Source organism: Erpetoichthys calabaricus, chromosome 7, assembly GCF_900747795.2.
Source record: "Erpetoichthys calabaricus chromosome 7, fErpCal1.3, whole genome shotgun sequence".
Lineage (NCBI taxonomy): Eukaryota > Metazoa > Chordata > Cladistia > Polypteriformes > Polypteridae > Erpetoichthys > Erpetoichthys calabaricus.
Window position 1 is genome coordinate 87,207,507 of NC_041400.2, and position 17,416 is coordinate 87,224,922.

General features: G+C 37.8%; 1 protein-coding gene across 8 annotated transcripts in view; it reads right to left on the reverse strand.

Annotated features, from left to right (window-relative positions):
* elavl2 (ELAV like neuron-specific RNA binding protein 2) overlaps positions 1–17,416 on the reverse strand; it is a 589,373-nt gene that overhangs the window by 388,565 nt on the left and 183,392 nt on the right. For 6 of the 8 annotated variants that reach the window (XM_051930138.1, XM_051930135.1, XM_051930136.1 and 3 more), the window contains one exon: positions 13,914–14,157. In XM_051930138.1, the coding sequence (XP_051786098.1) occupies positions 13,914–14,157 (244 nt within the window). The remainder of the gene's footprint in view (positions 1–13,913; positions 14,158–17,416) is intronic. The other 2 variants (XM_051930137.1, XM_051930140.1) reach the window with 1 other exon arrangement.

Genomic DNA, 17,416 nt, shown 5'->3' on the forward strand with positions numbered 1-17,416 from the left:
TCGCCGTTAATTGAATGAGCGAGCAATTGATATCGGTACGCAAATTATAAAAGAAGAGAATTTCAGATAGAGGGTTCTGCGCGATCGGCAAGATCCTTTATTGCTCCCGGAGGAAATTCTTTTCGAAAGTTACTGCTTTAGCCAAGGGGGAATATTTTACCTCAATAATTTATTAGGACCTTATATTCAAAGTCAAACTCTGCGAACCACACAGACAGTATGCATTGCTTTGAGTTTTTTTTGCAAGCGGCACTTTTTTTTAATATACTGTAGGCAATGTGGAAAATCTATCGAAAAGTGCAGTTTGCCAGGCAATTCGTAAAGTCTGTTTGGCTCTGAAATATTTCCTTCTGGTTTTCATTGTGTTTCCTGGACACCTGCGTGTGCAGACAAAAGAGGCGTTTCATGCCATTGCAGGTAGGTGATACACAAGTAAAAACACCCACAGTTCTATAAAGAATCTCACAATCAGCCTAACATTCTCATTACCCAGGGTTTCCAAATGTGATTTGGGCACATGGGACTGATCACAGTGGAGTCTGATCAAACATTTGGAAAATGTACCTCTCCTCCTGATGAATAATCAGACACAGTGTCTTCATCAAATATTTGAACTTCGTCAATATCTTGTTGGTCAGATACAGGTTCTAGGGATAGGACATTCCCTGCAAATGACCCAACAAAAAAGAGAGGGCTATATGGAACCTACCTATGGCACAAACTGAGGACAAATATATGCAATGACCATCCTTTACCTGTAATGAAGTGACCAATGCATCCTGCCACTGGTTCTGAGGAGGAGCTTCCCCGAGGAATGCCCTCAGAAACAGGGCGATGGGCATTTTGTTGGAGAGCCAACTCTTCTGCAGGGGTTAGGCCTGGACCACGTGGACCTCCACCTGTTTTTTGCTTGTCTGCCTTCTTATTAGCTTTAAAATTAACGTTCTTTACATTATATATGATTCTTTATGTCAACAATTCTTTAAATAGTTGCATACCAATATTTACCAGTTTGAAGTATATTCTTGTACTTCACTTTAAGCTGTTCCCGTGCTCTCCTTGTGCTCGCGTTTGATCTGGAATTATGACATATTAAATAATTAATCTGACACATAGGAAATGAAACGCTGCTTTCAGTAAGTACAATGCACACGCGTTTAATTTGTCGGCCACTTTTTGCCAGCCGTCTTTTCTGGTTTGGGCTGCTTTTGCAGTGTTACCCCTTGTGCATATTAAATCTTGAAATCCTTCGAGTAACAAACTAACAGCCACCCACACCAAAATGCTCCCGTTCTTTCATCATTTTGTTGCAGCCTATCAACGCCTTGCTGATCATGTTTTCTAGACTCAATATATATGGGATTTTCACTCAGCGCGGGCACGTGCATTCATCTCGGATGATTAGATCCAGCTAGAATAATCTACTACGCGGCTGCATTTGAAAAACTGACTTATCCCGGATGAGTTTCACCAGCATTAACTCATCCAAGATCAGGCATCTGATCTCGTATGATTTAAGCAACGTACAGAAAATACCCCCCCTGGTGTGATTTTGGACTATACAAGAAATACTGTTATTGACATTTTTCTGCCCTTACTACAGTCTGCTGCAGTGCTGAATGATGTTGTGTACCACCAGAGGTAATTTCACTATGCTCATTCTTAGGTTTACTTTCATGGTTTACAGTTTGCTAGGCTTTGGTTTTCATGGTTAATCGTATGTTAACTTTCACATTGTACAGAATTTGTTTTTCTCCTTAACCTTCCTACAATCACACGTGCAGGTTGTTAATATCTGTTAAAGGCTTTGGTAGATTTTAATGAGTACAAGTACATTGGCACTGTATCGGACCAAAATCGGCATTCCCAACACAAACTGAAAATTAATTACACGAGCAGCATTTATTTCAGTGCATACAAGTCAGTCAGCGGTACTTGGTCTTCCATATAAAATATCGAAAATACCACATACTTCACAGGTTTTTTTTTTTGATTGGATGTATACTGCCAATTAATTTTTTCTTATGAAAGTTTGGGGAGCTTTTGATTTAGTACAGCATTATTACTGCTGCAGTGTTTAGTTAGCTTTTGGAGCACATTCCTGGTTATGTGAAAACTCCAATGTTGGTGGATTAACATTTCAAACTCAGTACTTTCAAAATAAATTCACAGCCACAATTACAGTGCAAGAGCAGAAAACTGTTACATCAACAGAAATTTAATGATTCTAAAGGCCAGAAGTAGACTCATGACTGACATCAATTTAAGAGCTTTTACTGGTTACTATACTGGTCTATTTTTAAGCAGAGAAGGGGATAACAAGTAAAAACAACCAGAACTGGAACAATGATGCTGCAGATTATATTATATATACATACATACACATATATACACATACATACATACATACACACACATACACACTCATACATATATACATACACACACACACCATGGCCGTAGTGCCGTAACTGACGCTCCCTCACAATGCAGGTAATGTGCCTCATTTGGAACTCTATGAGCAACTGCTCATTTGACACAAATTCGAACCAACAGTACCCAAGGATTTTCCGGAGACAGTACCAAAGGAGTCCAGTCTTTGCCTCAGGTTACTGAATAGCATCCATGTCTCGCAACCATATAGCAAGACAGGAAGCACCAGGGGCATCATATATAAACCGTGCGTATGCACACAAATGTTGCATACAAACGTTTCCACCCTCAAATCGTGATGTATACAACCTAAACTTGGCGTAAAAGCACGCACATTTCCACGGTACCTCATACCCGTGTGTACGCAATACACTGAAATTAACCGCATATTGTTAATTAGTTTAATGCATCTGATTGGAATTAACCAGTAACAATATAATGGTCCACGGAATGTTCTAACAATTCCAAATACCATAGCTGCTTTAGCGTTGTTACTCTCACTGCACCTTTTTCTTCTTTCAGCTGCTGCCGTTAGGTGTTGCCACAGCGGATCATCTTTTTCCATATTACTCTCACTGCACCACTCGGAGCAGCTGATCGGAAAGAGAATTATCGGTATACAGCATCAAACACATGCTGCTTCAGCCATATTTCCTATTTGAACTGCTTCTTACATGGCAAAAGTTTCAAAACCGTTCCTGTACGGACCTTGCAGTTCAGAAAGTGTTTCATCCCAAGAGCTCTAAAACGCGCTCAATCAGTCCATCAAATGCTCCTTGTAGAACTGTTTGTACTTATAAGTACAATCACCTCACTGTAAACTTGTGATAGTTATAATATTGCACAACCTGAGCCACTTTATAAAGTGCGTATTTACATATGATGATATTTTTAAGATGAAATGCAGCAAAATATGTTTATTATACAGATAAAACTAACTTCATTTAAATAATCTATATCTATACTAATAAAAGGCAAAGCCCTCACTGACTGACTCACTCACTCACTCACTCATCACTAATTCTCCAACTTCCTGTGTAGGTAGAAGGCTGAAATTTGGCAGGCTCATTCCTTACAGCTTACTTACAAAAGTTAGGCAGGTTTCATTTCGAAATTCAAAGCGTAATGGTCATAACTGGAACATATTTTTTGTCCATACACTGTAATGGAGGAGGCGGAGTCACGTATCGCATCATCACGCCTCCTACGTAATCACGTGAACTAAAAACAAGGAAGAGATTTACAGCACGAGTCGCACGCGGGAACGAAGGTAAATGACGTTAATTTTTGACTGTCTTTTAATACTGTGTAAGCATACATATTAACACATGTGCAATTAAACGTGTGCATTTACGGGGTGATTTCTCAGGCTTAAAAGCTCGCCTTTTACTAAAAAGGTAAATGCAAAACTATTTTCAATCAGTTTATTGAAACGCTCCCGTTAAGGATTGCAATAACATATTCGCGAGATAAAAGAACGAAGTAGGGGGAAATGGAGGAACAGCCGCAAACAGCGAAGAGCAAAAAATTAATTAAACAATTGAGAACGGAGCGAGTTAAGCATACAAGCATGTTCATAAGGGAAACAAACCACGGTGTAAAACGTAAGTTTAAGTAAAGTTTATAGAAACGCTCCCGCTGCGGATTGCAAGAACATATTCACGAGATAAAACTTTAATGAGAAGACACGAGGTATAAACGAACCACACGCCGTGGCGCAACGTTAGGGGCAACAGTTTCAACCATTCTATGATCTGCTTCTCGCAACTGAAAGACGGCACATGGCGGATGTTAGCCGACTTGCTGACCGCAACGTTAGGGGCTTCAACTATGGCGCTGACGCCACATCTCAGTGCCAACACTTTGCAGACTGTACTTAAAAGACACGCCCTCCTCACTGGACAGTTAAAAACACCAATCAAACTAACGATGACATCAAGTATTACCCAATCAAAAGTAGGAAAGGAGGCATCTTCATAAAATGTGTGTGGGATGATTTGCATGAGACGCTGCTTTAAAAAAAAAATGATTAAAAAAATACGGGATAAATCCCGTCCAGTATTGATTCAAAACGGGACGCGCAATTTCATTGTCAAACGCGGCACGATTCCGTATTTTAAAGGACGGGTGGCAACCCTACAATGCCAGGTAACCACCCATACAATCAGATTGTGATTCAGACTAGGAATGCAATGAATGTAATTACCCCGATCTACATACAAGGCGAAAGTCTTGCAACATTCAAAGATGATGGTTTGGGATAATTAGTACTTATTAAGTACACCATGGAACATAAAAGAGCTTATGAAGCCTTGAACCGAAAAAAGCAACATCTCAGAGATCGTACAAAAAAAAAAAAAGGAGGTAATGTCGTTTTACTCGCTGTAGATTTTAGTGAAACATTACCAGTTATTCCACGAGGGAGACCAGCAGATGAACTCAACGCGTGTTTAAAATCCATGCTTCTCCCACGGTCGGTTATATGTCGCGTGTTCTCGGGTAGGTACACCAAAAAATGTATACATTTAAGCATGTAATGGGCAAAGAAAAAATGAGGTATACCCGAAGGCACTGCAGTAGTACTCAATGTAACTTTACTTCTTAAATGTTAATGTTTTACTGTTTAATAATTTATACGCTTCTTATATATTGTTCAAATTCTTTTATCAAAATACCAGTGACAGCGCAATGCACAATAACATGGAGTGAATACACCATACGCATCTGCCCACGGCCGCCCTGGTGTGCGCAGATAGGAGTTGATTCTAAAATAAAATAAACATAAAAAGAGTAATACAATCATCACCCATAAAGCGGATAGTAGACGTGACGTATTATATGTGTACCAGATTTCAAGTCAATAGGTGAAACAGTTTGCAAGCTACAGGTGATTTAAAATCCTGGACAGACCAACGAAAAGCCACGGTAGCAAATTATACAAGAAGATTTTACTGTTTAATTATTTATATTTATATGAAATGTGCTTCTTATATATTACTTCATATTCTCATATGATAATGATGTTAATGTTGTTTATATTGATTTCTATGTTATTGTAAGTGCATCTATGTGTGTATATGTATGTATGTGTGTATATATACATACACATATATACATACACATATTATATATATATATATATATATATATATATATATATATATATATATATATAGGCGGCACGGTGGCGCAGTGGGTAGCGCTGCTGCCTCGCATTTGGGAGATCTGGGGACCCGGGTTCGATTCCCGGGTCCTCCCTGCATGGAGTTTGCATGTTCTCCCCGTGTCTGCGTGGGTTTCCTCCGGGTGCTCCGGTTTCCTCCCACAGTCTAAAGACATGCAGGTTAGGTGCATTGGCGATTCTAAATTGGCCCTAGTGTGTGCTTGGTGTGTGGGTGTGTTTGTGTGTGTCCTGCGGTGGGTTGGCACCCTGCCCAGGATTGTTTCCTGCCTTGTGCCCTGTGTTGGCTGGGATTGGCTCCAGCAGACCCCCGCCACCCTGTGTTCGGATTCAGCGGGTTGGTAAATGGATGGATGGATGGATATATATATATAAAAAATATATATATAAAAAATATATGTGTATATGTATATATAATATATCTGTATATGTGTGTATGTGTGTGTGTATATGTGTATATATATATATGACAGCAACACTCATAACAATGACAACACAATTACATTGACAATCATGTTACGTTATTTTTAAAATGTTTCCTTTACTTTTTCATAACCTCTTTAACACACTACTTCTCCGCTGCGAAGCGTTGGTATTTTGCTAGTTTTTAATAATTAAAGGACACGGTGTCGCTACGGTAGCAAGGATCTGGCGCTCCGTTCACGGATTGTTCCTGCCTCGCACTGTATGCTTCACTGACTGGCGTGAAGGATAGAATAATTAAACATGTACTAGGAAGATATTTCAACGTTCCTTAAAAGTTTTGATGAAATCGGCGTTCTAAGCTTACATAAGGCTTAACGTCTATTACAGAGCCGACTGTGTGGCGATTGGGTATTTGGAGAAAGAAAATGAAGGACAGGAATTGGGGGTTAGTACATTTGAAAGAGACAGGACTGCTGCAATAAATTATTTCATCAAAGGTTGCGCACAATCACTGCGCCACCGTGTTCCCATGTTTAACAACATGCTTTAACTCCTGTCATCATGAAAATTATATCAAGTATACATCTCAGTATTTTAATTATTCAGAGAGCTGTAATATTACGAATGTAATGGATTCTGTGTCCTGTCGGAGGAAGAGAAAGCCGGTAAGCACGTAGTGATTCACACACACAGAGCACATAGAAGATCAAATACAAAACAAAGCATTTAACGTGCTACTTTAGTTACGATGGGATTTGAGAAACTAGTAAATTAAATGATTTTAAGATAAAGTTTGTGATGTTCTACTTTAATGACAAAATAAACTACATGATCAAAGTGGAAATTTCAAGATTAAAGTTGACATTCCGTGCTTTGTTCCCCACTGTGTGCCTATTTTTTTTTTTTTCTCTGTACCCTAATAAGCTTTCATATGAAACTCACAAAGTGGGCTATGACTCGGCTTTTCACTGTGATTTTGATATGTGACAGCTTCTTTCTTAATTTCTGGCACTGCGCGACTTTGTGAACTTCAGCTTTCAAGTTTCTCCAGCACTCTCTGTCACTTGATCAATTTCCTTTTCTTGTTTATACCACTGTTTAAACCAACAAATAGTACATTTTTCCTTGCCTCCACTTGGTATTCGCTGAAATTCTTCTGTTTTCCTCTGTGCTTTTCCCATTATCTTTTCACAGAAGACTGATCTTAAGGGTTGTTTATATTTATTTGCATATTCAAAGAGACATAATTCTGGGAGGAGTTGGGGCAGGACAGAAGGTATGTGCACGTGCGTTACTTTTCACGCTGATCGGGATTTATGTAGCGGAAGAACGTGAAAGTTTGCGTACGTACAGATTCCTGCATTAGATTATCGGGAGCACCATACACCCCTTTCCAGTGACCTCATAACCCCCCCCCCCCATGCTCTCCCAATCCATCTACTGACTTCATAGGAAGAGTCACCAGAGACATGAATGTCACTGCCAAGTAGTGCTGGGCGATATACCGGTTCATACCGAAAACCGTTTATTTTTTTTATGATATGCATTTTTCTTATACCGCAACACCGGTTTAAATTGCCTGAACGACGTTCGGAACGTGGCGCAGCGGGAAACTGTTCAAGTGGGGACCTTTTTCACTGCTACACCGCTAAACACAGATTTGTTGCACTAGGGCTCTTTTTCACTGCTACACCACCAAATAGTGGGCGGTAGCATAGGTATGCCGCGTGGTGAAAATGGATAGAGAGCATTCCGAAACTGAAGCTGACGATAAAGTTGAACATAATGACACAGAAGAAGTTTTGCCGAAAAAAAAGGAATCACGTCCGTTTCCTGGAGATACTTTGGTTTTAAAAGGTCAGATGTGTAAATACTGTTTCTATACTACTGGATAACACTGCAAGCCAAGTTGTACTTGTTTTTGTACTTGCTAGTGTATGTTTTGCTTGTATTGATCCTGCGATGTGCTGGCGACTCGTTCAGAGATGGGCGCAACTCTGAATGGATGGCATAATTAAACATGTATAACGAAGATATTTTTAAAGTTCTGAACACTCCGTCGGCTAAGTTAATAACTAGTTTTAATTTCACAAAGACGTTTATCTGTGCGGTGATTGCTGCAGGCGCCTGCTGTTAGTGCGGAGGAAGTCAGTTTAAGAAGCGTAGTGATTAACGACTGGGTCGGGGAACACAACACAAAGTATTTGATGTGCCGCATTAACTTGTGACGGGGTTTGAGAAAATCTAGTAAATTAAACATTGATTTTAGGATGAAGTTTAGTTTACAACATTCTACTTTAATTATAAAATAAACTATGAGAATAAAGTGGAAATGTCGACTTTAATCTTGACATAGTCAACATGTCGAATTTATTCTCGACATATAGTTTGTTTTTTTCTTCCGTGTCCATATTTTTTTTTCTTCACAGTGGCCCTAATGCGCTTCCATAGGGCTATACCACAAACAGCATTATAAATGCAAGTTGCAGTTTTTATTATTTATGTATATAGCTTAGCTTGAAGCAAGGTCCATATTAATGCAGTTTGCCTAAATGATGGTACAGTTGGTAAGATGTCATCACCAAGTTGCACTTGTTTTATTTTATTTTAATTTGGTGAATACTGTGTAATGCACCTGGGCTTGAAGCCTTGAAGTAATGGTGCAGCTATCAGTAATACTATTATGTATTTTATTGTTGTCATTTATTAGTTTAAATATTATGCAGTTTAATGATGGTAAAATTGTTTAAAAAGTCACTTAATCTCTGTCCACTGACACATTTAACATTAACAGAAAGTGTAGTTGGTTTACAAAAAATATTTACTATTTATTCCTTTTCTAAGACGTGTTCAGTGCAATCCAACTTTTGACAAACACCTCTGGATATTTTATTAAGTCTAAATGCCTCTTTGGATGGTTGAAAATAGGTTGTCAAAATCATAGTTTAAGCTTTTGCAAAATTTGTTCAATTAAAGGTTCTATATTTTGACTGCATCTGTCATGCAATGTGATTTCTTCTCTTTAGTGCCACCCCCTTGAAAACTATCACTTTATGGGGCCATGCAAACCTGGATTAATACTTGTGTGCACATTAAAATGTCTTTTTGTACGATGTACAATTTTCATAACAGTCTAATAGGTTATTCTTAGCCAGTCTACTGCAGCAATTGCAGTGGAAAATGTGGTTAACATCCACTCATGCATGGGGAAAAAAATACCGTCTAATACCGTGAAACTGGCAGAATTTAGAAAAATACCGTGATATAGAATTTTGGTCATACCGCCCACCTCTACTGCCAAGGTAAGTAAACCACTCGACAAGGTCGACACTCCCTCCGCAGACAGAGACACTGCTGATGGCTGTGCCCAAACGGTCATTTACAATAGCACTTAAATTGAAGGTTTGGCATTCATTCTCTGACTGAAATAAGCACTTTTACCGATGTCCATCAGTCTAAGTATCTATCCATTTCCTAACCAGCATACACAGTTCAGGGTTGCGCTGGATTAATTTACACGCAGCCACAGTTCTACATCAGATCAGACCATCGAATGTGGAAGGAATGGCAACACTAACAACAGTTGTAGAAAGTAAACAGCGCAAGATTCAAATGAAGTGGTAACTTGGCTAGTCTACACAGGCGATGACGAGTTGCTCCATTTCATAATAACAAAATAAGTGTGTCAATGCCTAAAAGGACAATGCACATCTCTCTATTAACGCTACATGTCCTGTCTTACCAGAGACGTGTAACTGCCAAAACATTAAGTAGAAAATTCAAAACTGCATACTTCATTGCTGAATGTGAAACTACAAACACTGAATTTGTCTCATTGGTTTGGCTTTTGAAAGCAAACTACCATTCTTTAGTTTTACCCATATGTGAAATCGGGTCATATATTTGAACGGTACAGTGAAGAATGTAATGATGTCTTCACAGTTAAAAGTTGAGTACAGGTAACAACAGCCTAAGAAATTTAAAATTCTGGATTTGTAAAAAAAGGTACAAGAAACTGATCACTCCAGCAAGAAACCATGAAAACCGCAAAACAAAACTGATTTCACACAGGAAAATTCAAACTCGGGACAAATTTAATAAAGGGGCAGATTTGGAAATCTTAAGCTCCATAAGCGTGATATTATTAAACTGAACTAATCAATTACTTTTTATAAAAAAAAAAAAAAAAATGCTAATTACACAAATATAAATCTTACAAAGTCATATTGCAAACCTGAATGATTGATTGTTAACCAACAAACCAGACATTTAAAGCATGTGGTGTAAATAGAAATATCTGAAACTATCAACAATACCTATATTATGTCAGAATTTTTATATTTAGCATGGATTTCAAGTAGTAGTTTTCAGGTACTGGCCATAATTGTCAATTTAGAAAGAGGGAACATCCTTAAAATAAACCATGAAGTCTATCACATTTTTTGTACACCCTATGCTGAAATGTAAACAAGATTATAATTGTTGTTAGTATTTATATATTTTATCATAAGGCATTCAAAAGATTTAGACAACAGGTTTGCAAAGTTTGCCAATACAATCTACTTAATTCCTCCAATATAACATTGGGTTGTGAAGGTCCATAAAGTCTTACTGTCTATTACACTACTTGGTAGCTTATTCCATGTGTCTATTATTCACTATATGAAGAAAACAATGTATGTAATGTATGCATTTTCTTGGTTTTTAGAATGTGTGTATTTTTCACACTCCAATCCATGCAAGGTTTTATAAATGAGCCTCCTGGAGTGTTACTCCACTTACTATGTAAGTAATACTATATGAAAGTGTTCAGAAAAATGTTCAAACTACCATTGCACATCACTGGTGCATGTTAAAGAACAGTGATGCATTGTTAAGAAAGCCTAATCTGTGGAGATGAGGGTAGATTGGGAGAAGGCAAGGGTAGGACAGACTGTTATCCAATTTGCCAAGCTGGAACAAACATCCCATGCTTAGCAAGCCACCGCCAGACGCACTTAACATTGCCATTATTCCCCAGTGGATCTTTCTTTGGAATGCAGCCTTCACACTTTAACTGTTATTGCAATATGGCAGCTCCGAGATGTCACTTGATGAATGATAATATTATCAAATAAACATTCAACACAAATAAAGGACTATAAGTCAATGATGAGCAACATGGCAGCATTAGAACTTAAAACAACAAAAGACCATTCAGCCAAACAAGCTTGCCAGTCCAATCTTAATTCTTAAAAAAAAACAACATCCAAGTCTAGTTTTGAAAGTCCCTAAACTCCTACTGTCCACAACATTTGGTAAATTATTCCACATGTTTCTGTGTGAAGAAAAGCTTCCTAATGTTTGTAAGAAATTTACCCTTAATTTACAACTGTAACTGTGTCCTGGAAGAACTGATTTTAAAGTAACAGTCTTGATCCACTATTAATTCTCTCCAAAATCTAAACACTTCAGTCATGTTTCCTCTTAATCTTCTTTTGCTTAAACTGAAGACACCAAAACTATTCACAGTATTCCAGGTGAGGTCTAATTAGTACATTATAAACCCAGAGCATAACCTCCTTGGACTTGTACTCTACCCATCATGCTTTATAATCCAACATCCATCCATCCATTATCCAACCCGCTGAATCCGAACACAGGGTCACGGGGGTCTGCTGGAGCCAATCCCAGCCAACACAGGGCACAAGGCAGGAACCAATCCCGGGCATTGTTAGCTTTAATTGCTTCTGAACACCGTTTGGTAGTTGACAGTGTTAAGTCAACTATGACTCATAAATCCTTCTCATTAAGGTGAACAATCAATTTTCAGATTTCCCATTGTGTATTCAAACATAACATTTTTACTTCACGAGTATAACACTTTACATTTAATGCAACTAAATGTAATCTTTCACAAATTGCTCAAGCCTATATACTGTCCAAGTTCATCTGTAATGATTTCAACAGATTAAGTTATCTACCAATCTACCTAGCTTGGTATCAACAGACAACCAGTTAGTTATATGCCTATCCAAATCATTTATGTATATTAAAAATAGCAGCAGCCCACAGCACTGACCCCTGTGAAATACCACACTTATCAGCCTGATAGGGTTCCATAACCCTTTGCTTCCTGTAATCTGAGCCAGCTGTGCACCCCATCTACAGACCTTTTAGTTTGAAACACCTTATGCAATGCTTTCTAAAAGATAAATATGCTCCACTTCAATCTTATCCTTTTGTTGCTTACTTAGAATTCCAGCTTTAGTAAAATTTGACCTCTCTTCCAAACCCATGCCAACTGCTCAGTAAAACTCCTGTTTTTGCCATGTGTTGCTCAAACTTTTCCCTAATGATTCCTAACATTAAATTTACCTGTGATGCTCATTAAGCTTATTGGCATATAGTTGCCTGGATCTGCCCGATCACTCTTTTTATATAATGGGATAGTATTCGCCATTTTCCAGACCTTAGTGCACAGCGACTTCCTAAACATGTGTCAAGGGTTTACATATGTACTTGCTAACCTTCTTAAAAACATGAGGATATCACTGGGACAAGATAACTTGTTTGATTTCAGCCTATTTAAAGCAGTACTGGCCCCTCCATAATTTCGAAATCAAATCGGTACCTCCTCAGTAGTTTCTTTTATTGCTGGAAGGTTTTCTGCTTCCTCAGATGTTAAGACCTCAGAAATAGACAAGTTCAGAGTGTGTGGTTTTTTTTTTTTTTTTTTTGTTTTTTTTTAAATGTCCCTTTATTATTCATGCACTTCACCTCCTTGATTGATCTTTTACTACTCAATTACTGATACTCCTCATTCTCTTGGGTGGGGGCTGAAATCTGGTTGGTTAAGTTTGACTTGATTGTATGCATTTTTCTTCACATTAAAATAAAAAAAAAAAAAAAAAATACTGAATCTTTGGGTCATCTTTTGCCTTATCTGGTATGTTCCTCTCCAACGACCCTTTAGCTACACTGATATTCTTAATGGTTGCCCTCAAATTCTTATTAGCCCTTTGATTCACATTGGAATTTTAAGTTTATATAGAATTTTTTCCTCTGCAGCTTCTTTATCAACTGCTTCAAACTATAAGGAAGTGCCAGACTTACAAACTTCACTTATTTGGCACCTAACTAAAACAAATTCCACCGACTCATTTTGCTTGAGCTTCAGTACTTAAGTAATGTTTATTTCTTGCGTGCTCAGGACCTATAACAGGAAAAAAAAAAATGGGGTTGCATAGACTCCAGGTAAGAGCAGTGAACTTTATATAATAAAGTTATGGAAAAAGTAAAATAGTATTGGATTGGCAGTAGGGTTTTAATGTTTTATACAAATCATTTTTGTGTATGGATGTTATCGATTAAAATTCAGAAACTTAATTTGTTTGCTCCCCCCCCCCCCCCCTTCTTATTTAGTACAGTACAGTAACACTGCTGAAAAACAATCTGATGAATCAAAAGGCATAAAATCTTTGACTTAACTTAAAGGTTAATCTATTTTAACATTAGCTACAGGAGTACCTAGAACACAAGAACAAAAGAAATGCAATATGCAAGACTCCACCTCTAAACCATTTCACCATCTGGCCTCCTATAAATACAGTGACCCATTAGGTCAGAAATATTGCACTATATAAAAATCATGAAACTCACAAGTAATTGTGGAAAAGTATTTACTGGATTCTAGAAAAGCAATAAATAGGTAAGTCTATTCAAGACAGTGTTCAAGATGAAAAGTATGCATATTTTTTGAAGATTCTGCTTTTTTCATTAAGTAACATTTGATAGTCTTCCAGCCTTCTCGGAATTTCAAAAAAGAAAAACCCACTACACTAAAATATTTAGAACTCGACTGCAGAGGGAAAAAAAAATGAATACTACCCACCTGTTATCTTGTCTCGTACAAGCTTACAGGATTCAATTTCACCAATGCTACCAAACAAACTCTTCAGTTCTTCTTGGGTCATATTTTGAGGCAAATAGTTCACAATCAAGTTTGTTTTACTGTCCTCCGTGTTTGCCGACTCAACAGGAGAGGAGCAGTTGTTTGAAATAGTTGTGGGACCATTGGATGTGGTGTTACAAGTGGGTCCATTGGACAGCTGTGTTTCCATAGCAGCAATTACCTGCTATAGTTATATATTTAAAAAAAAACAAAAAAAACACATTGGCACACATTTCTTTTAAATACATTAGCAAATATCTAAGACTAAAGAATTTTATTTATTAACCTTTATTGCAAAAAAAATTATACAAAACTAAGTCAGACAAAAATATATGAAATTCACAGCAAATTTCAAACTAAACCAATTTTCAAACACAAAGGTAGTGTACATTCTTGGATTTTCACTTTACAAAACATCAAATTATAACAAAAACGTTTATACAGTGTTCAATTCAATATATAAGAGTATATTACAACTTGGGCAGTCCTAAGAACCAAGATATACCATCCACATAACCACAAAATGTTACTAACAATGAACTGGAATTAAAGCTTAAAATAATTTTTAAACAAGATAGAGTTCAAACTGAAGAAAAAAAAGGTACTTCATCATATAGGCTTAACCCATCATTTCATCCTTACAGACAGAATGAAAGTTTGATATATAAAGCAAGACATTGAGCCGCTTTCACAGTGAAAAACCTAAAAGCAACAACTTACAGTGCATCTGGAAAGTATTCACAGCGCATCACTTTTTCCACATTTTGTTATGTTACAGCCTTATTCCAAAATGGATTAAATTCATTTTTTTCCTCAGAATTCTACACGCAACACCCCATAATGACAACGTGAAAAAAGTTTACTTGAGATTTTTGCAAATTTATTAAAAATAAAAAAATTGAGAAAGCACATGTACAGAAGTATTCACAGCCTTTGCCATGACGTTCAAAATTGAGCTCAGGTGCATCCTGTTTCCCCTGATCATCCTTGAGATGTTTCTGCAGCTTAATTGGGGTCCACCTGTGGTAAATTCAGTTGATTGGACATGATTTGGAAAGGCACACACCTGTCTATATAAGGTCCCACAGTTGACAGTTCATTTCAGAGCACAATCCAAGCATGAAGTCAAAGGAATTGTCTGTAGACCTCCGAGACAGGATTGTCTTGAGGCACAAATCTGGGGAAGGTTACAGAAAAACTTCTGCTGCTTTGATGGTCCCAATGAGCACAGTGGCCATCATCATCCGTAAGTGGAAGAAGTTCGAAACCACCAGGACTCTTCCTAGAGATGGCCGGCCATCTAAACTGAGCTATCGGGGGAGAAGGGCCTTAGTCAGGGGGGTGACCAAGAACCCGATGGTCACTCTGTCAGAGCTCCAGAGGTCCTCTGTGGAGAGAAGAGAACCTTCCAGAAGGACAACCATCTCTGCAGCAATCCACCAATCAGGCCTGTATGGTAGAGTGACCAGACAGAAGCCACTCCTTAGTAAAAGGCACATGGCAGCCCACCTGGAGGAGTTTGCCAAAAGGCACCTGAAGGACTCTCAGACCATGAGAAAGAAAATTCTCTGGTCTGATGAGACAAAGATTGAACTCTTTGGTGTGAATGCCAGGCGTCACGTTTGGATGAAACTAGGCAATGCTCATCACCAGGCCAATACCATCCCTACAGTGAAGCATGGTGGTGGCAGCATCATGCTGTGGGGATGTTTTTCAACAGCAGGGACTGGGAGACTTGTCAGGATAAAAGGAAAGATGACTGCAGCAATGTACAGAGACATACTGGATGAAAACCTGCTCCAGAGCACTCTTTACCTCAGACTGGGGCGACGGTTCATCTTTCAGCAGAACAACGACCCTAAGCACACAGCTAAGATATCAAAGGAGTGGCTTCAGGACAACTCTGTGAATGTCCTTGAGTGGCCCAGCCAGAGCACAGACTTGAATTCGATTGAACATCTCTGGAGAGATCTTAAAATGGCTGTGCACTGCTTCCTATCCAACCTGATGGAGCTTGAGAGGTGCTGCAAAGAGGAATGGACGAAACTGGCAAAGGATAGGTGTGCCAAGCTTGTGGCATCATATTCAAAAAGACTTGAGGCTGTAATTGCTGCCAAAGGTTCAACAACAAAGTATTGAGCAAAGGCTGTGAATACTTATGTACATGTGATTTCATTTTTTTTTTTTTTTTTTTTTTTTTAATAAATTTGCAAAAACCTCAAGTAAACTTTTTTCACGTTAGAATTATACACACAACACCCCCATAATGACGAGTAAAAAATGAATTTAATCCATTTTGGAATAAGGCTGTAACATAAAATGTGGTAAAAGTGATGCGCTGTGAATACTTTCCGGATGCACTGTAACTATTATCCAGTAGGACTCCTAGAGCACAGTTGGATTTTAAAATGCTACAGCAACAATGTGTATTCCAACTGGATTTTTTTTTTTTAAATGAAGATACTACTGAATATAGAAAATTTTGGGCACCAAGTATTAAGCAAAGTTCAGTTATTCCTCAAAGATCAATCTATGGTAAAAGACAAAAAAAAATTTTTAAATCGGAAGGCAGACAGTTGAGGACAGGTTAAAGCCACACATACTACAAAAGCACATCATTTTAAGGCCAAAAGCATTTCAGAAATTTCACCAAAGTATAACGAAACAGGTCATTGGTGCACTACACAGTAGCAGTAAGTGTTTAATGCTAAGGAAAGTTTAATGACGTTATGCAAGAAACTGTATGGATATTCTAGGCTGCAGAACAAATAGACCAATGCAGACGTTCAGTGTATCCATATCTATAGTCAATCAGTTTTGAACAGACTCCAAAAGGGGAAAACCTGACCATGTTTTAAAAAAACATACAATTTCTACATATTTAGGAAGCTCCCTTGAAACAGGTATTGTATAAGGCCAAATATAATGGTTCTTGTAAAGATTCTGAGCTGTGTATTTCATAGGAACTCTATGCCAAAAAAAGTTCCAATAAGAGATCAACTACTTGAAACTAAATCAGGTAGCTTACACAACACCTTAGAAAGTATACAGACCCCTTTTTTTTTTTTTTTTTTTTAACATTTTGTTGATTTATGGGTTTGTGTAAAAATTGAATTTTACCCCGACACACTTTATACACTAGAATGGCCAAGTGAAAACACATTTTATGCAATTTTTTTTTTTTTTTTTTTTAAATTGTATTACAAGTAAAACAAATCACATTGACAAAAGTTTACAGACCCTTTCCTAGAACTCTTGAAATGTATCTCAGGTGCATCTGTTTCCATTGATCATTTTTGAAATGTTTCTACAACTTGTCCAGAGACCACCTGCAGTCAATTCAATTAATTGTACATGATCTGGAAAGGCAGAGACTTATCTATACAAAGATCTAAAGTTGACTAGCTGAATCATAGCACAAGCTGGGTATTGTCCCTCTGGCT